This window comes from Dermacentor albipictus, chromosome 1 (genome assembly GCF_038994185.2).
Source record: "Dermacentor albipictus isolate Rhodes 1998 colony chromosome 1, USDA_Dalb.pri_finalv2, whole genome shotgun sequence".
NCBI lineage: Eukaryota > Metazoa > Arthropoda > Arachnida > Ixodida > Ixodidae > Dermacentor > Dermacentor albipictus.
In genome coordinates this window covers 129,692,668-129,713,886 of record NC_091821.1, presented here as the reverse complement: position 1 = coordinate 129,713,886, position 21,219 = coordinate 129,692,668, and the positions used below count along the sequence as shown (strand labels likewise).

Here is a 21,219-nt window from a genome sequence, read left to right as displayed (position 1 = left end):
AAGTTTTTATTTGATGGATTATATACCCAGTAATCATGAAGTTCATGTGGATTACACGTAAAAACCATCATACACTCACGAGTGGTCAATGAACGAGATTGCTTCGTTTGCCACTTGTTTACTTACATTGTTTAATCCATGCCTGTAGTCTCCTTTTTTCGTACCATTTTCTTGTGAATCGGCAGAATTTCTTTGGTGGCATCAAACATTTCGTGTTTACATTGCTTTTGTGGCAGTTAACAATACAATAGTAATTTGCAGTCATCCAAAGAGCCGCTGTAGCAAAGAAGAGACATTTCGTGCGCAGTGCAAGTGCGACCTTGAAGGGAAGCGGCGGAAACTTATACCTGTGGGAGGTGAAATCGTTCCGCCAGGGGAGAAACAAGCACTGGCGTCTAGGGTGAAACTTGACGTGTGGACGTCTATTTAGATGGTGTTGGCTAATCAGGTGACTGTCTTTCTCTCTTTGTGTGTTTTTCTTCTTTCTTTTTATGCGAAGTTTTCGGCGTACCAGGTGACCTATAAGACGTATGGATGGACGAATCGGCTAGGCACATAGAGTTTCACTGTAAAAGTAACAGACCAATTGCTAACTGAGCCGCTGTGGTAGTGTAGAGGCTTTGGCGTTTCTCTTGTAAGCCCAAGGGTGCTGGATAAAATTTCGGCCGTGGTGGCTGCATTTCAGTGTGAGCGAAATGCAAAAATTTCTGTGTACCTTCTATTGGGTGCACGTAGGTGGTCACATTGCTGGTCCCCAGGTGGTCCAAATTAATTGAGTCCCCCATTAGGGCGTGCCTCATAATATGTAGAACCCCATACGTAGAACCCCAGAACTTGAGGACTCACAAAGGCAGTTGGAAGTTGGGTACTAACAAAAATAGCAGTAACTTGATTATTGTTACATACAAGTGTGAATTTTGTCTTTAGCCAAAGTAAAATCGTGTTGTACAATTTCTGAGAACAGTTTACCTGATGACAAAGACAGTTCAGCAGTTTTTTGCACATGCACAGCTGTTCACCACCACCACCATCATCATTGTCCCTTAATGCTCCCTTGCGGGGTATTGTAAGCCCCTGAGCTTGCTAGAAGGTCCACGGCCTAATGGGCAAGACATGTTTAAATGATGTGCACTGCGCTGGGCTGTTGCAACGTTCACCACGTTCCATAAGTAAACCTGTTTCGCTTTCAAATTAAGCTAGCTCAAACCGTATGGATACTTGCCAAGTTCTGTACGTGAACCCTACCACATTTAAAAAGTTGCATTACTATTATGTTGTAGTGGTGTCAACTCACTCATCATTCGATGAGTTCATAGAAAAAGGAATGCCCATGGTCATGTACACTCTGATCAATTTGCACTGCATTGTTATTTTGTGTACCTATTTGTGTGAAATCTGGCAGTAACACTTACTGTATTTACTCGATTATAACACGTCCTCAATTTTAACATGTACCTGTTTGCCGTGACCTAAAAAAGTCCTTTACAGTACCGCGCACCTCCTTCTTTCATACAAGAATACATCTTTCTCTCATTTGGCAAACCAAAAATTTACTCCCGATACACTAAAGTTGCAATAAATAAAAAGAGTCGCAGTTTTGCCCGAAAGCCGAAGCATCGATTACAATAGCAAATTAGTAGACATCTATACCAAAAGTAAGGATGGCAGTTTTATTGGCCGTATAAACTTTTAACACATTTGCTTACTAAGTTAACAAGCACAGTGTTGCACGCACAAGCAAGCATGAACATGTTTCACGCAATGACCACGGAAACTCTTTATCAAAATGCTGGAGTGGGGAAGTGCAGTAGCAGGAGCGAGCGAATTGACCTTTGTGCGAACTCTCTCGCTTAAATGCACACGAAGTGATGAGAACACAGCGCGGTGTGCCTAGATGCGCCTCCACTGCAGATCGCTTTCAAGATAGGGTCCGCGCAGCTGCCGGAGTAGAAAGCTTCTCATGTTTGCGCCAGTCCCGCCTGCAAGTTTCGGGAACTCCGAACGCCCATGATGCAACCCCATTTCTGTCCATCTCTGCACATGTGATCACTTGCCTTTTAATTGTGGTATCGTGATAAACTCGGCATGTCTTTGCAGTTGGGACTTCCATGCTGATAGAGCAAATGTGGAAAATGGAAAGACCAGGAAGACGGACGGTGCACTAACCTGGGCACACGTACTACAGCACATTGAGAAAGCTACGGCAGCTAGGCTAAAGTGAACTAGACTATTGGTTATATACATGGGTATAGCTAGGCTCGAAGTGCGTGTGAGGCAGCCATATTCAAATGCCGATAGCAATATGGTAACACAGATTTAGGGTTGTACTCTATTCTAACGTGCAGGCTATTTTTGGACCTGTGTTACTGGGAAAGAAGTGCGAGTTAGATTCGAGTAAATATAATACGCATGGCTGATTTTGTTAATGCGTGTCTTCTCATCACTGTGTGATAGTTAACTGGAAGATGACAGTCAGGGTCAGAGGCGATGGGGAAGTATGTATAGAGATTACATAAAGGTACGACAACAAATTTTAGTTTCTGCGTAAAATATTGCTTGAAAACAGGTGTGTCCACCTTTGCCTTGCACATGCAATCAGCACTTTCAGTGCGCTGCAGGATATGCTATTGCACTGTGCTCAAAGTGCATTGGTAGCTAGTGGTTGAGCACAAGAGGGGCTAGCAACACTCATCACCATGTGTGTGTGTGTGCCTGCATGCAGGTGGCGCTCCTGTGGGCTCCAATGCCCTTGGCATGCTGCCCACGTCACCGGTCACGTCACCCAGCGTTGCTGCATTAGGCAGCACCACCTCGACATAGGGGGTCAAGGGTCACCAGAGCAGATGTGCCCCGGAAAGTGGGCGCCTGCCGCTGGGAAGGCGGAAGGGAGCACCCGGCATGCCCTGCTGGCCGGCCAGCGCTCGTTCACCAGATGGCTTCTTCCTTCCCTTCTTCCCACCACCTGTGTCAACAGACCAGTCCCCGCACGGACTGCAACCAGGAGCGGCCCCTAACTGATGGAAAAACAGTAGTCTGTCAGGACCAGGGTGTGGGCTAGGCACCAACACTTTCCTCCTTTTTCTCTTTCAACTGCCTCCTCGCCACCCTTTGGTTTCACCCTGTTTTGCTGCTGCCGTGTAAAGCTGAACCTGCCATCTGTCGTGCCCCTTTTGTGTCTCGTGTCTGCACATGTGATCAATCTTCGTACAGAATGGGAAAAACTAGCTGTTCCAAGCGACGTGGAGAGTGTGCAACTAGGGTGTAGATACAGGACTCTGCATTTTTTTCCCCCCATTGCGAGCCCATGTACACGCCTATTCTTTGTTTTCTGGCTCTCTGCTTGCGTTTGGTGCACATGACTGTTACGTGATGTTTGCAGCCATGCTTGTGAGATGCTTGCCTTTCCATCTTAATTTTCATTTTTAATACATTCACAGTTTGGCTGCACACGTATAGTAGTTAAGACTGTCTTTTTTGCCTGGTGGCTTTTCTATCCCGTTTCTTTTTCATGAGACTTTTTAAAAAAAGATCCAGGTCTTTATTGCTGCCATCTTGAAATGCTTAGCTATTCTGTGCTGCACAGTGGTTCACACTCGCGCGTGACTGATTCTCCCGTGTACGCATTTTGTTCTTCCTGCCCCCTGAATGTTCGGTCCATTTCATTTTTGGTGTGTGCTTTGATTGCGACGTGCATCTGCCAGCTGGTGTGTGTGATATCGGCTTCATACGGTGGGAGGATGAAGCAAGTGACATCAAATAAACTCTTCCTTCATTCTTTATTTTTTTTCCCTGGTCACGGGTTGTAGGTTTTAACATTTCCCATGTCTGATTTATTTTATTTGAGTGTGTGTGTGTTACACAGGGGTTGCAAGTGTTGTGAAATGCTTTGTGTGTAGGCAAAATGTCTTCAAGAGCTAGGCCAGTTCCAAAGAGATTCTTGAAAGTGCCGACGAGCTCTAGCTTCTGCCTATGCTTTTTTCCCCCCACAGCTATGCAGATGCCGTTGCAAAGTCAATGGGCAGCTGACAATTGTTCAGACTTTTCTAAAGGACCTTTGCGATCGTGATGTGGTTATAATTTGCAACATGTGCAGATGTTTGCGCTTGGCTCATGAAATTGTGAAAAAGGACTTTGGCACTGACATGCTGAACAGGACGATGTTGTCCCTCTTGTGGTATGATGAATAGAGTTTAGAACTCTTGTGAAATTGAGGACATTCGTACCCCTGCAAGAGTCCTGTCTGGTTTGTACCTGCCTTTATTAAATTGCAGTTGAGTAATCTAGCTTTTGCTGTTCAGAAAGCCCTTCTTGGTTTACACTATTTTAAGCACATTTTAGTGGTCCATGGTGATCAATGACGCACTCACCAGTGTGGCTACATCGGTGACAAAGTACTGTTACAAGGTTTTGCTCAGAGGTTGCAACCGGCGACTACTTTAGTGCAAAATCAGTTGCCATTTGGTAAGTCTGCATTTATATATGCACCATGGCAAAAGTTGCAATTTCTTGAGCTTTTTTCACTGTGCATACAAATTGTAGTGACCAGAATGTGCGCTGCCTTGCAAGCTATGGGAGTGGGCTACATTCGAATAAATTCACTATGGCTGTGGCAACTGCCAGCCAGCAAAGTCGTGCACGAAAAAAAAAAAAAAAATCTGCGAGTGTCGATATGTAGTTTAGACGAATATAAGGGAATAATGTTGAGCTTTCTTGGGAGCATACATAAATTCTCTCGCCCAGTGATGAAGCAGTGATGGTCTTTGCAGCAACATGGGACCAGTTGGCACATCACTGGAAATTGTGTAGTCTGCACAGTCTGTTGACCTGGACCCCACGCCAACACCTCGGTTTGCATCCCGTTCTAGATGACTACGAAAAAACTGGAACCGAAGAAGGAAATAAAGAGAAGGCAGGGATATAAACAAGAAATGCATGTTTGGCTACTCTGGGAGACTGGAAAGGAAAAAAAAAAAGCATACAGAATGGGTTTTCACATAACAGTGAATGTGGCCTCGTGAAAAGAATCCGAGTGGCCCTTATGCGGCAGTTTTGATGTGTGATGAAGGAAAATAATTGGCGATACTGATCACACTTGAAACACGCAAAGTTAGTGGAATCGCATGGGGAGTGTACATTTGCCCTAAGGCAGAGACTTTGCCTGCCAGAAAATATGCGGATGTCGGTTTTGCCTCGCTTGATTTTGAATTTCGTTTCCGATGAAGGTTAGAAGACGTCTGCAGTCCGCTTGGCTGGAAAAGAAGAGGGAGGGGGGTGCGCGCGGTCACGCTCCGCTCATTGCTTCCCCCTTTTGGCGTGAGCGTCTGTGAACACCGCACCGTCGTGCATACACTGGTTTGAGGGTGAGGGGGGATGAATAGTAAACGCCAAGTGAAGTCTGGTTTCATTGGACGCTGAGAAACACCGGCTGTGTTCGGTGGGTAGCATCGAGGTGCGACGCCTGTAACTTCGCAGCCCGCGTTTAACATCACGCCAGCGTTGTGGAAAAGCCTAGTATCTGAAAAAGTTGACTGTTGGGCTAGTTGGTCGTCCATATTTGAAGTAGTATCTGCACGGCCTCCGAGGTTTTCGTGTAGGTAGGTTTCTCTGGCAGTCTCATTCGCACGGAGAGTGCAAATTTCCGAGGCCATGGTTCGTTCTGCGTAGTAGCAGATTGTCTCGTGCTGCGTCGCACCATGTTGCCCCGCAAGGACCTGCGAGGAGCTCGAGCGCAACGCTAGAACTAGTCTCGTTCAATGCTTCGACCATCTTTTTGGTACACCTGTGCTAGCAGCGCGCGTACAAGGGCTTATGCCCCAACCACTGGCACGCGCTGGAAAGCTTCGGCGCGCGCCGAAGGGTCAAATGCGTCAACGCGTCGGTCGCAAACGCGCTGAAGCGGAACGTCGCGCAGCGATCATGCCTTCTGCCGATGCTTGAAGCAACGCCTCCTATAGCTATATGCCTGGAACGTCGCTCTCTTTTCCATAGGGAGCTCTCTGCCGAGTTTTGCGACCATGCGCCGCAGGACGGCGCGCGCCACCGTACCGGTCCCCATGGCAACCACTGCCGCCGCCGCCGAAAGCTCACGACGCGCCAGCCACTTGGCTGCCGACGTCGCTCCCGGCTGGCTCCCGGTAGCCGCGCCACCGGCGTGTTTACAAGGGCTGGCCGCAAGAGGCGCTCGCCACCGTACCAAAAGGAGGAGAGTACAGGCGAGGGAAGGGCAGCGCGTTTGCGGCTCACGTTCCAGGCATTGTATATTATAGGAGGCGTTGCTTGAAGTTTGGCGACGCGCGGCGAAGCTCCGCCGGCGTGCACCAATGAGAGGCTGCGACGAGTCGCAGGCGTCAACCAATCGGAGGCTGCGGAGACTCCGCTACTAGGCCTGACATGGCCGCCCGTACGAAGGCGACGGCACCAACGATCGTCCGAGTTCCTTGGGCGTACGACGCGCGCGACAGTGTTCCTGAAAAACAGTGTTGTAATAGTATGCCGACGACGACACGACCGACGACCGTGGGTTGTGGCAGTGCGACGTGGATCCGAAGCGACTTCGAACGACGCCGACTAATCCAACCTGCCCACTGGGTTCCGCCGGGCTCAGTGCGATCGTCTGCTAAAACAGCCAACCGAATCACGATTACCGCAACGTCCGTGCTTGTTGTGTGTGCATTTTGTTGTGCTCAAAACGAATGGAAACATGTTTACGAGTTCCGAAGTCTGTATAATCAGCACTCGCCTATCGCCGATGTTGTTTACGTTACGCGTAGGCCTAGCGGGTCCATCGAGTTCGTAACTGGCGAGTGAACGAACTCACCTGAGAAACTCTGTCGAAGGAAATGAATTTTCAGGTCCGTTTGGTGCTGCAGTGATTTAAAATATGGCACTCTTGACTTCGTGTGACCTGTGATGTGGTGAATGAACCGTGTGGAAGTTGGGTTGGTCAACCGCGGCGTGTGTCGTGTGGTGTCGGTTGACTCAAGTTTAACGGGCAAGCTCTGCGCTGTTTCCAGTGGTAAAGATAACTTCCGCCGAACTATTGGAAGTACTTACATAATCAGCCCGTGCCGCCTGTTTCAGCTGACACTGCGCTCTTCTATTCGGCATGTGAATCCAGTTCAGTACAAGTTCACTGTACTCATTCACTAACTTCTTTCTAGTGCGTCCGTCTTTTGGGCTAGTTGGGCATAAATCGCTCGTGTAGCAATCAAGAACACTGACGCACTGAAGCATACGTGACAACACAGTCATGTTTGAGTCAGTGTGTCGTTATAGTTGAGCACTGCAAAAAGAAATCTGTTTGCAACATGTGCCCTGTGTGCAGTGCATAGCAGGACCTGCATCATGCAAGACCTATGCATGTAGCAGCGTATATCACGATTGCTTCGATGCCCGCTTCAGAATCAGCTAGTACTGAGTCAATGAAACTGTAATTGATTTTTTATCTCACTTTTTGCTTATGGAAAGTGTAGATGGTGTGAGTGCATTGTGGGGAAGGTGAAAAGGCGTCATCAGTGTTTTGTGCAGTCAGTATGCTTAAACTGCTGGAATCCCTTCAGCCTCTACTAAAATGTTTCTTACTGCGATACTATAGATTGTAGTCGGGACAAACATCTACTCAAAACCAAGTTACTAATGCATCTGCGCAGAATGTGTTTGGTTAACAAGTTAACGCTTCCACAACAACAATATGCCGATGCACAGCATGTGTGCTTACGATAAATACATTCCGTAAAGGTGAACGACTGGGCCTACAATATCAAACTTTGTAGTAGCACCGTAAAAAGTGCTGCCATGCATATCAGCCACAACGAAACTGCTGCACGTCCAACCTTCTTCCTTGGAGGCACTTCTATAAAGACTGTTCGGGCCCTTCCCATTCTGGGTGTAGCATTTAGCTGTTCTCTCAACTTTTCCGCATATGTCACCAGCACTGTATGTAAGCACCGGCCCTTTCTTGGGTTTGTGTCCCGTGTCTCCCTTCCCTGATGACCTAAGGTTTTCCGAGCACTCTACACTTGTATCATTCTGTCATGACTTGAGTACTGCTCATCAGTATAGTTCCCGTACCAAACTCGCGACGCTAACAAACTTAAGCTTGTTCAGCGCCGGACAATAGGCACCCTTTACTCCCGTCTTTTCGGTTGTCACAAGCTCATGCCAGCCTTCGAGGATTGCCTCAAACCCCTCAAGTAGCACACCCTGCAATACCAACGCAACATTGCACTAGTCTATACTGCAGGGTGTTTGATGTCTCTCTGGACAGCACTAATCTTTCTTCAGTTCGTCTGAACAAGTGGTCAGCACAGCCCAAGCCCTCATCACGCCTCTATGGCCCGACACCACAACTCCATGATTATATCTGGCATGCAGAGCTTTCTCTCCACCCCCCTGGCGATTTGGATTCTCCTTCCTTGGAACCAGACTTCATTGGCACTCCTGTGTGTTGTGCACCTGTCAAATGTGTGCGTGTGTGCCGTGCTGTGTTATTGAGCAAGTGTGTGTGCACATGGAGGGGAAGGAAGTCTCTTCTGCATCCTGCAAATTCCTGCTTTAGATGGCTGGTTATCAGATGCTCTAACATACAGGCATCAGCCTTCTTTTTAGTCTAGTGTGCCACGTTACCACTAAGATTATTATTATTATTATTATTATTATTAGAATCATCACTTTGACCAGATTGATTGTGTTGAAGCCAGCGTGACACATAATTCAAAATATTTCTGGGGCTTTGTGGGCTCTCTCTTCTAAAAGGAGTGCCAAAGATTTACGTCTTCTTCATGAAAATAGTGGTGTTGTCTCGAACACTGCTGATGCCTTTGCAGAACATTTCTGTTTGCTATATGGTGTGAAATATGCTTCAAGTAACCTTCCTTTTCAGTCTGGCGCAGTGTATGCTAACAGTCAATGAAAACCTCGTTTCCAAGTATATGAAGTGCCTTAAACTTTCCCTTTCTTGTGGTGTTGATGGTATTTCCTCCACAGAGCTTAACCCTTTGAGACACCGTCTACACAATTGGGCACAGCAGGAGCGTGCATCTATAGCAAAAGCACTGATGAAAGTAATGGTATTTAAAATGTGTTTCATACATTTGAAACACTTATTATTCGAACTGTACTGCAATTTTGAATAATGTGCAGAATGTTTTAACAAAATGAGTGGGAAGGTAGACGGCTGGGTGTTGTTACTCTGTGTCAGTATGTTGTATGTAGCGGGTTCACTTCTTTCATTGTTTTTACAATGTCGTGCACCAGGCATAATTGTCAGGTGGCTGGATAAGTGCTTTTCAAGCTTTTCAAAACACAAAATAGTACATGTTTTCATATTTTGTGTTCCTGTAGTGAGTTTTCGCATGGAGTCGAAATATTGTAAACTTGACAAAACTCGCTAAACAATTGAAAATTCTTAACATTTGCTGCAGCTGTACACTTTCTACGATTCTGAGGATGCAAGAGATGTGGTGAAAGCAACTTTTCAATCAATGGGATAAAGTGGTGTCTGAAAGGGTTAAGTTAAGACGTATGGAAGCATACTTGTTCCTCATTCTCACAAGCATCTTCAATAGTTCCCTAAAGTCTAGTACCTTTTCTAGCACTCGAAAGGTAGCATGAACATTGCCCATGCAAAAATCAGGTGCTAGATGTGCAGTTACTAACTGCCGACCTATATCTATCCTCTTCAGTGCGTCAGGTGTTTGAATCTATATGGGATTCCTCGGTTTATGTTAGTGCTAAGAGCATTTTAATAAATGAACAGCATGACTTTGTGTGCCGACATTTCAGACTGTCAACAGTGTTCACCACTGCATCGACTTCCAAAAAGACATTTTTTCACTCTCAAACTGGTGCAGAAGCAATAAGTACTCTTAAATGCTTCCAACACTATGGCATTAAGTTATATGCACAAAACGCGCCATGTGAAATTTTGATACACCCTACGTGATGCTCCACTTCTTAGGGTCGATGAAATGAAAGATCTTGGTGTGTACTTCGACAAAATGCTAAGCTTCTCTTCACATAGATAATTACACAAGATGCCCTTCACGCTCTTGGAATTGCATGATTTCCACTCACCTGTTGTGTTTCTGAAATTCTGCTGTGTGCCTCCAACTACTAGAGTATGCTTCTGTAGGAGGGGGGTGCAATGAGCAAATCTAATTCTGACCTCATTGAACGCATCCAGAATAAATTGATATCTATCTTAAAGCATCACTTTTGCCATTCTGGCGACCACAGTTGAGCCTTCTCAAGTATACTTCAACTCGCACCTCTAGATTCAAGTCTTAATAAATCACACCTTTTGTTCCTGTATAAGGTGGTCCATGACATTATACATTCCTTAAAGCTTCTTGATCATATGCATTTGTTTGTGCCGCAATAGTATACCAGGTAGCATTCCACATTCGTTGCCTGGGCTTGTTACAAGATTGTGCTAATAAGACTCGACTCCAAAACATACTTCAGAGTTCATTTCCTGTGTTTTGTGTATCTGTAGATAATCATGTAGGATTAACTCCCTTTTACTTTTCCGCGTTTCCTTTTTTTCCTATTTGTTTCTCTATCTTCCATTTTTTTGTCTACTACATTCATGTTTTCTGTACATTTTGTCTCGCATAGTGCTCGTTAAGTGCACCTGTACAAAGGCTCTCTAGCTGTTCCTGGGCACTACAATAAAAATTTGAATGATTGATTATTATCGTAGTATAAAATTGTGCTGTTTAAGTATGTACTAGTATACTATTTCAGTGCAGTAGCTTTTGTGCAATTAAAAAAAGGGCATGAATTAAGAAGAGAGAGAGAAAATGATAAATGAAAGGTAGGGAGGTTAACCAGGACTGAGCCCGTTTGGCTACCCTACACTGGGGAAAGGGAAAGAAGGACGGAAAGATTAAAAGAAAAGAAAGTCCACTGGGGATATCAGTCGGTCACTCAGTTTGGATCACAGACGCTGACTCAATCCGATATCTTGCAAATATCGCAGCAGCGCTTTTGTGGCCTTTTGTAGCTGCGACATGCGAGGGCATGGTCCCAAGATCTAGTTCAAGGTGAACGGCTTTCCATCTAGCTGATTGAGAGCTGTGCAGAGGTCTTGCCTTTCATCTTCAAAAGATGGGCAGTAGCACAGTAGGTGTTCTATGGTTTCCTCGACACCGCAGGCATTGCACTCGGCGCTATCCGCCATTCCAATCAAAAATGCATATGCATTAGTGAATGCGACGCCCAAGCGTAAGCGGCACAGCACTGTTTCCTCATTTTGCGGAAGAGGAAACAGTGCTGTGCGGTAACATGTTACGGTAACAGCCGCAGTTGCATAGAGGGATCGGGGGAATGCAATCGATGTTGAGTGAATTCAGGTGTGTGCCACTTTTCCAATGTCAAAAGAGTGCGCTAGCTTGCCTAAGTGTTGGGCTGCGTTGGTCCACGATAAAGGTATAGAAATAAGGGTTGCTCCTTCGTGGGCTTTCCTAGCAGCTTCGTCAGCGAGGTCGTTGCCGGAGATACCGCAATGACCAGGCAGCCACTGAAACACGACGTCGTGTCCTTTCATGATCATGTGATGGTGCATTTCTCGTATCTTCGACACGAGTTGTTCACATGACCCGCGACGAAGAGATGACAGAAGACATTGTAAGGCCGCCTTTGAATCGCAGAATATTGCCCACCGATTAGCCGGTTGGTTATTAATATAATCAACGGCACCTCGGAGGGCAACAAGCTCCGAACCGGTCGATGTTGTCAAGTAAGAAATCTTGTATTGGATGCTTAGTGATCGTGATGGTATAACCACTGCGCTGGTGGAGCTGGTCTGAGTAGAAGAACCATCCGTATATATGTGGACTCGATCAAAGTAGAAAGTGTGCAAACAATCCAGAGCTGCTTGCTTCAAGGCCAAGGTAGGCAGGACGGTCTTCTTTCTTATCCCTGGAACCATAAGACACATTTGAGGTTGTTTTAAACACCACAAAGCTGAGGTTGAACATGCTGAGGGTGTGAAGCCCGATGGTAAGGAGGCACGATGGATGCTGACCTTGTTGGAGAAGGATGCCTGTGGTCGTCGTTCTGCCATGAATTAAGAAAGTGCAATAATATGCTATGTGCCTGATCATATGCATTGTGCTATTAATTTCTTCTGAGTTTTAATAATGGCTGGCTACTGTATGTAGTGTTGTGCAATAAAATAATATGCCACAGCAATTATTGCGTGCCTTGCAGAACAAATTGAATATATATTTCTCAGTCAAAACATCATGGCAGGCTGAAAACAATAAACTGCAATTTTTCTTTTTGTGGTGACGAAGTGTGTAAATTGTGAAAATAACCTGTTTATATATTTCTGATACTATGCAAATGAGCTGCTCCCATACATTCGAATAAGTGCTTCAATAGTATGACTTGGCAAAGGGCAACGAAAGACTCCTATCAAAACCCTCTAATTCTCAAGCTTGTATTATCTGACGGTATGTCATTTCATTAATGTAAAGAAAGGCAAACTTGATATGTGGAAACCAGTTACAATATAACATGGCCCTTGCACTGTGAAAATGTTTTGTAGCAATACACTCAACGTGAAGGCCTCCGGATGCGGTGTTGATGCATCAAAACAACCTAGAATAATGGAGGTGCTCCATGGGCTAGATTTGGCAGAATCAAGAATTGGGGGGAGACAAGATACGAATTACATACATTTTAGCTATTCTAGTTTTTTTTTTGTGAGTGCTACAGGTGTTTCAATTTCGCTTTGCTGATTTTCTCAGAACCCACTTTTTCACGTTTCTCTCGTGCACCAACAAGCATAATTATATTGACACGGATGCTTTATCTGTATCCGGTTACCGTATTTCACCGGCTAAAAAATGTTAAACGTTATCGCTCGGTGCAGGATGCGCCTGAACGTATCGCAAGTTTCGCGAACGCTATCGATGGTTCTGTCTGTTGTCGACGAACATTGCTAATCTGATTGCATACGCGACACGAATTGTGTTGTAGTTTCTGGAAGGCGCGCGGGCACCAGCGAATAGGCTGTAACTTTCGACGACTGCCGTATGCAAACCGACGCGCTTGACCCGCAGATGAGATTTTCTACGATTGCCGACATTGTTCGCCGCTAACGTTGCGATTGAGCCGGCACTATTTATTTACCGTCACTACTACGTGGCAATATTTCCAACACAGATTTTTTTCAGTTATACATTGCACGCCTAATTCTAACATAGTTGGCTGTGCAATAAGCTACCAAAAAATGAAATGGTACAACAGTCGTGCAGGTGTTTGCAAAGCGATCTTGCAGACAGACGACGCGCGTGCGCTGATGTCGATATTTTGTACACTATTGTTACTTCAAAAATAAAAACAAACTTGCGGCAGGTGTATATTCATTATTCAAACGTGTTTTTTATATCTAAAAGCACACACAGATCACTAACTTATTGTTTCAAGCTTAGTTTACAGCAGGCTGTTTTAGGCCGAACTTTGACAGATGAAGACGGGATAGTCCAGCAACAGTGCGCCGCAGCCGAGGAGCGAGCTTCGGCGCGCGTCTCCAGTGGTTGCGCGCCCTTTCCCTCCAGCCGAAGCGAAGCGACGCGTTCGCTTGCCAGCGCGCGCCGAAGCTTTCGGCGCGTGCCAGTGGTTGGGGCATTACAGTAACGCTCCCAAGTGAGTAAGAGAACGGTTGTTGAACGACGTGGACACGAAAGCGGAAAGAGGAACCGTCAAGGCATTCGACACATCCGAAACCGATGTTAATCGTTCAGAAATGTGTACATTGTTTTTCTTTGTACTGAATATGATTGCGAATTAGCTGAGAAAATGAAAGCTTCGCATCAAAAGTTTGCACTAAGCCTCGGCATCGTTGACGTCATAAATTTCACGCAATTCTCGCGCAAGTTTTTACACGATTCGAGTAATTGAGTTTTCATGCAGCGGCAACGCAATTTCTAATATTGAAAATATTCCAGGGAAACGTGTTTCGTGCAAGAAAATCTTGACGAGAGGGCGTGAAAAGACGGCCGTATAATTAAATGCATGTCTGTCTTATGGGACTAAGCGCCAGTCTTCATGAAAGGGGAAAACTGACATCTACCCGCATTGTATCACGTACGAAGCTACAAGGAAACCCATATGGGTTTCTCGAAAAGGAAGCCTTGCAGTTGAAAAATTCGTTCTGGTCCGGGACTCGAATCCTGGACAAACACATTTCTGGGTCGGTCGCTCTACCATCTGAGCTAACCAGGAGGCTAGCCGATGGCATAGCGAGGGCGAATTAATTGACTCGAGGCACTGGGAGACAATATGGCAGATCAGTTCTGCGGAAGCACGCAAGGTCGAGGAAAGTACATGAAAGGGAAAAATTGGCATCCACCCGAATTGTAGCACGAAGCTACAAAGGAAACCCGTACGGGTTTCTCGGAAAGAAAGCCTCGCAGTTGAAAAATTCGTCCTGGTCCGGCACTCGGAACACAAAGGGGGCCGGTCTTGTTGAAAACCCTACGGCGCGCGCTTTGAACCTTGCGCGTTACCAAACACTTTCACCTTTAACAAATCATCTTTGGTTAATCACTAGTGTAGCCGCGCATACCAGTAATAAAGCGAAGCGTAAAAATCTTAAATGGCGGTCGCATGCACGAGTAGGATCACGCGTGTACAGAAAGTACGTGGCCTGATGAGGAAACAATGGTCTTGCAGAACGCTCTGCAATTTTTCGAATCTGCTAACTGCCGATAATGGGAATATCGTCCGTTGACTGCACTTGCGGCTGCGCGATGACGTCAGCGAAAAGGCAAAAACATATTTGCGCTAGTTCTAGAGAAATGTGAACACAGTAAAGTTCCTACATAATAGCAACATTTCGCGACCAGCACCTATATAGGAACAAAAGGGAAACCTTCGCACTTGTGCTCAAAGCGAGTCGGTCACGAGCGAGGATTGCTGGCGTGTTACATTTACTTCACAATGCACGGTAGGCCCCGTTTAATTCCATGACGTAGCGCGAGCCGCAGCCCCGCAAGAACGTCCGTTAAGTTTTCGAAAAATACGGCCCGAAATCGCGGACCTTTTAACAGCAGAGCTGTTTAAGCTTGAGTTCCAGCCGTGCCCGGCGACCGCTCAAAACTCTTTCATACGTGGGTCAATCCCGACGATAGTGCAATGCCGGACTGACCCGCGGTGGAGGTGAAGCTGGCGTTAAGCACTCCCCATACGTGGGCCGATCCGGAAGATCATGCAATACTGGCCCCACCCACGGTGGAGTGCAGTTCGCTATTAAGGGGCCCACATTCACAGCTTTGCCGGTCAGAAGGATTCACCGAGTGGAAGGGCACTGAATTGTTTTTTCCCCGCCAACCGGTCTGGCACTTTTCGCAGCAGTCCCGTGGTCCAGGGCGAAAGAAACAAATGAGACGGCAGGGTGTCTACCAACCGGGGAAACGGGGAAAACCGGGAATTCTCAGAGATTTTGAATAGTCTGGAAATATTCAGCAAAACCTCCAGGAATTTATGCTTTATTGAAAGGGGAAGAAAGTCGCGCTAATGCTCGGTCGAGTAACAGGAATCGTAATGAATAGACTTTGACGCCATGTCGTAGGCCTGAGGAGTTAGCAGTGTACAGTCGACGACCGATTTTTGGGACATGCCCGATAGTTGGGATAGCTTTGCGGCACCACAACGTACGCCGTAGAGTCAATGTACAAGAGCGTCTGAAATTTCGGACGCAAGAACCTTTCACCGTCCGGTTTTCCGGACTTTGTGTCGTGACCGCAGGTCCGAAACGGCTATAATCAAAGCCTCCACTGCCGCCATTTTGATTATCTCGCCGCCTCGAACCGGCGCTCTCGCACGCAGATCCGCTGGCAGCCATAGCCACCACCGCGTCAACGCTAGGCCTAGCTGCTTCGCCGTGTTTTTCATTAAATCAATTCGCCGCTGTCAGATATGGCACCGACTCCGCCTTTGTAATCCTCGCGATTGGCTTCGAAGCTCGGAAAGCATGGCGCGTTGCACAATTCCGATTCCCGAAAGTCAACTTTCTTTTTGTTTTCCGCTCGCGCGCCGATGTATGCGCGAAGCGTGTGGCGAAAGTTTCAAGAGCCAACGCTTTAATTCGGGTGATGCATTGTGGTCTGGCGTTACACAGAACGCTTATATATGTCGTATTCAGAAAGCAGGTGTAGCCCTGGCGAGGAAGGATTCATTGTTGTAAGCCAAAGTGTAAGGTTAGAATGGGCATGCCACTTTTTCTTTTTATACGGTGGATAACTATACCACACTCGAAGTAGGGTGAAAAAAGAGAGCGAATAATTAGGCACTATATGTAATGTTGTATAGTAGTAATGCGGCTTAAGCGTGACATTACGTCGTCCACCACTTGATTTCTTTTCTTTTTAGAGCTAAGCTCTTAGGCGCCCGTCCCTGCATTGAGCGTCGGCGTCCCTCAGCGTCCTCGGCGTAACCGCGAAGGATGAAAGAGCGAAGGCGGAGCGCAGTGGGGCATAGTGGGGGATTAAACATAGCGATAGCGAAGAGAGCGCGAGGAGGACAGCGGAGGAGGAGGGTAGGGCGAAAGCGTGAGAAGAAAAGAGTATAGCCGAGCAAGACGCTCTGCGGCGACGACCGCTACGGGATGGTGCCAGAGTAGCGTGTCGTCGTCTGTTCACCGATGATGCCATCGATAAAGCTTGCGGCGAGCGCATCTACCGATACTATATATGGAAACAAAGCGCTGCATGAGCAGAGGTGTGTCTGCGGCTGCTGCTGTGAATCGCACCCACGCGTCACCCAAGCCCTGCCTCTCACGATCTCCCGATTAGCGAGGCAGTCGCGCCACACTTCGCTCCGTTTGCAATGCGCCGCACGAGACAGATTGTCCGCGCCAGCCACCCTACTCACAGCGTTCTCTTCCTAATATAAACCGTGTACATATATAATCATAATACAAAATATTGACACGGGTACTTTTTCATGTATAATGTTGCGCTCAAATTTTGCATTATGGAGTATCGTAATCGCCAGTGAATATTTTTTTCATGTTAATCAGCATTTTTTAGCAACTTTTCTCACTCATAACGCCTTAGACCATGTTCAGGTCAGTTCAATTTGTTACCCTAAAAGTCCCCCGCAGGGGCATTATATAAGGGGTGGGTTTTTATAAAGTAGCAAAAACATCGTGAGAAATAGTCATTTAACAAAATGGTCTGTTACAAGCTCCGTAAACGAAGATGGACAAGGCCGTTCCAGTCTGTGGCGGTACGGAAGAAAAAGGAGGCAGTGAAGGTGGTTGTCCGTGCACGTGGGCGCGCTACTTGAATTGGATGGCTGGTGCGATGAGATATGTGTGCTGCTGCTGTGATGTAAGGCTCTTGATTAAGGGAAGAAAAGAAGAACTTGTGGTACAGGGAAAGGACTGGAAATGCGACGTCGACATGAAAGCATTGACAAGCCGGATTCTGATTTCAGAGATTAAACGCTGACGTCGTATGAGTGTGAGGTATGAATGAATCGAACAGCACGATTTTGAACTGATTCTAATGCGTCGGTGAGATATGCTTGATGCGGGTTCCAGATGGTTGACGCGTATTCCAGTTTCGGCCTGATAAGTGACCTATATGCTAGTAATTTTCCATCTGGTGGGACGTGCCGTAGATTCCGTTTTAGAAGACCTAAGGTTTTGTTAGCTGCGGAGATAATGCTAGTGACGTGTGCGCGCCAAGGACAAATCGTGAGACGGGGTTACACCTAGATATTTATAGGATTGTACTGGTTCTAATGGCATGTTATTAAATGGCGTGTTATTAATTGGGAAGAAGAAAGGGTTGCAACGGCGAGAGAAGGACACGAATTTACATTTGTTGGCGTTAAGGGTCATCAGCGAATTGCTGCACCGTTCTAAGACACTATTAAGATCATTTTGGAAAGCAGCATGGTCAGAGGAGTTATTGATAAAGCGGTAGATGACGCAGTCGTCTGCAAACATGCGTATATAACAGGAGACACACTGAGGTAAATCATCAATATATATAAAAAATAACAGGGGACCAAGAACATATCCTTGCGGCATGCCAGAGGTTACTGGGAGGGGATGTGATAGGTTATTGTTGACTAAAACCATTTTTGTGCGATGAGACGAAAATTCCTTTATCCAGATTAGAATGTTAGGGTCCAAGTTCAACAGTTGAAGTTTTAGTAGCAAGCGTCGGTGGGATACTTTATCAAATGCCTTTGCAAAATCCAAAAAGATTGCGTCAGTTTGTACATTGATGTCAAGGTTAGTATGCAAGTCATGAACGAAAAGAGCTAATTGAGTTTCGCAAGAGAAACCTTTACGAAAACCGTGTTGTGAAGGGTGAAAAAATTTATTACAGTCCAAGAAGGCAATGATTTGTGAGTAGATGACATGTTCCATTATTTTGCACGGCACGCTTGTTAGTGAGGTGGGTCGATAATTTAATGGGGAATTCCTGTTACCTGTTTTGTAGAGTGGAACGACCTTTCCCACTTTCTAATCATCCGGCATGTTTCCTGAAGAGAGAAACTGTGAGAACAGTAAGGACAAGTATGATGCAGCCATGTGACTTGTGTTTCTTAGAAGTTTAGAGTTAATTTCATCAATGACAAATGAAGATGACAGCTTAGTCTTCTAGATTATGGATGAAATTCAGTCAGCACAAAATGTGATGCATGGCATGTGACCTTCAATATTGAACAAATGTAAAGAAAATTTTGTTCCGATTTCTTTCGTGAATACTGTTGCAAATGTGGAATTAAAAGTGTCAGCGCATTCAGTATCGGTAATGTATCGGTAATTATCGATTCAGTATCGGCAGTTCAGTATCGGTATGATTCAGTATCGGTAATTCAGTATCGTGTGAGTCATTGGTGAGTATAATAGTGCGAATAGGATGAGGGTTTACTACTTGCCAAAATTGTTTTTGGTTAGTGCAAAGTAAATTTGGGAGTTTGGTGCCATAAAAGGAACGCTTTGCGCTGCGAATAGCAGTCAGATATTCGTTTTCAGCTTTGTAGTAGATTTCCCATCGATGTGAGGAGGAGGAATAAACTTTTATTGCATAACCAGCACTTTATGATGGCCGGGCCTAAGCCTCCCATGAAGGGACGTCGAGGGCTTGCCTCGCCGCCGCCTCACGGGCGTGCTGGGTCGCCCAGGTTTGGTCGTCGAGGGCGGAGCTCCACAGAGCCTCATGCAACCTCGACGAGAGAGTCGTGGTGTTAGTCTGTGTCTACTGTGCTGGGCACTCCCACAGCATATGCGGAAGCGTAGCCGGGTGAATGCCACAGCACCGGCAGTTGGGGGTAGTGTAGACGTCTGGAAATATAAGGTGGAGGCGGGCGGGTGAAGTACGTGTTTGTTTGCAGCACACGCAGGGTGATAGCCTGCGCCCGGCTGAACTTGGGGTGAGGCGGGGGAAAGTTCAGCGACTAAGGTAAAAGGCCTTAACGAGATCGTTATAAGTTGTCAGATTGTCCCTGGTGTCCAACTCATCTCCAGTGACTCCGGCGCGGTTGACTAGGCCTCGCGCAATGGAGTGGGTGACCTCGTTGAGATTGGGGACGTGTGGGTGGACAGGGCCCGCATGGGCCGGGATACATGTTAGGGAGATTATGCTGTCTTTAGAGTGTGGTGCCTGGCAGAGGATGTGAAGAGCTTGGGGAAAAATACGGCCTTTACTGAAGTTAGTGACGGCTGAGCGAGAGTCCCGCACGATGGTGTGACAGGTGGGATCTAGAGTGGCCAGGGCGATGGCCACTTCTTCAGCCGTCTCGGCAGTGGGGGTAGTGACGCTGGAGGCGTGGTGTAGGACTCCATTACGTGTGGCGACATCCACAAATCGTGTGCCATGGTAGTATTGGGCTGCATCAACAAATATGACGCCAGGTACGTGAGCAAGGGCTTTTATGATAGCTCCGGCCCGAGCTTGGCGCCGGGCCCTGTTATATCAGGGTGCATGTTTCTAGGGGTAGGGTCCATGTAGATCCAGTTACGCATGTCGGTCAGGATCGGTTGTTTGGGGCCCTGTTCCTGAAGGTAGGTGAAGCCAAGCGTGGATAGAATAAAGCGTCCCGTTTCAGTAAGGGTGAGCCGTTCAAGCTGAGAGCGTTGTTGGGCTTCAATGAGTTCGGAAAGGTTGTTGTGAACTCCCAGTTGGTTGAAGAGTTCAGTGCTGGTGCAATGCGGGAGGCCAAGTGCTTGCTTGTAGACCCCTCGTATGAGGGTGTCGAGCTTGTTTTCCTCAGTCCGGTACCAGTTGAGATACGCAGCAACGTAGGTAATGTGACATATGACAAAGGATTGGACGAGGCGGAGAAGGCTTTCTTCTTTGAGTCCCCCTCGTCGGTTAGAGATACGTTTAAGAAGTCGTAGGGTGTTTTGAGATTGGGCACAGATCTTGTTGAGAGCCAAGGCGTTGGAGCCGTTGGTAGAGATGGTGAGACCGAGGACCCGTATACTAGGGACGTGTGGGATAGGACTGCCATCTTGAAGGCGTAGGGTGATGGCGTCACAGGGTCGGTGATCAGATTGGTGTTTGGGAGGGCGACCCCGCTGAATGGGCTTGTAGTGGTGGTGGTGGTGGTAAAAACTTTAATTCGTCAACAGAAAATGATTTAGGAGATTAGATGTGGGAAGTCATGATGGCTTCGTGAGGTGGCCGTCACACCGTGTGTTACGGCGACTTCTAAAGCCCAGGTCACGGCCTGCAGTTGAACCGCAGGTTCCGAGCTGGTCACCGCAGCCTCCCACTGCTCTCGGTTGGATAGCTGCCATTCGGCTCTAGGTTTGAGCTCAGGGCATCCGTGCAAGATGTGTGCTAAATCGGCTTTGTCGGCCTCGCATAGCGTACATTCAGGGGAGTGTGTCCCTGGGTAGACTATGGATAGCTTGTACGGGTTGGGAAAGGTGTGTGTTTGGAGTTGCCTCCACGTCGCCTGCTGGTTTTTGGTTAAGGAATTGTCAGGGGGTGGGTATTCGAGTCTGTCGTTTTTATAGTATTGCGTAATTTCGTGGTAGGTTATCATGCGCTCTTTTGCTCCTCGCAGGATCGGTTGGCTCACTGCCCGGTTGACGAGTCCTCGGGCGAAATTGTGAGCCGCTTCGTTCGCGGGATGGGACGAGTGCGCAGGGATCCAGATGATTTTGATCTGGCGGGGCGTGAAATGTATTTTCTTCAGAATTTGTTGCGCCGGTTCGTGGGTTCTGCCTTTGGCAAA

At 46.9% G+C, this 21,219-nt stretch overlaps 1 protein-coding gene across 2 annotated transcripts in view; it reads left to right on the top strand.

Moving 5' to 3' along the window:
* The window catches only part of CkIIalpha (casein kinase II subunit alpha), a 133,756-nt gene extending 129,471 nt beyond the window's left edge, over positions 1–4,285 (top strand). For both annotated transcript variants that reach the window (XM_070525653.1, XM_070525650.1), the window contains exon 12: positions 2,723–4,285. In XM_070525653.1, the coding sequence (XP_070381754.1) occupies positions 2,723–2,820 (98 nt within the window). In that variant the 3' untranslated portion in view covers positions 2,821–4,285. The remainder of the gene's footprint in view (positions 1–2,722) is intronic.
* Positions 4,286–21,219: the final 16,934 nt, after the last annotated feature.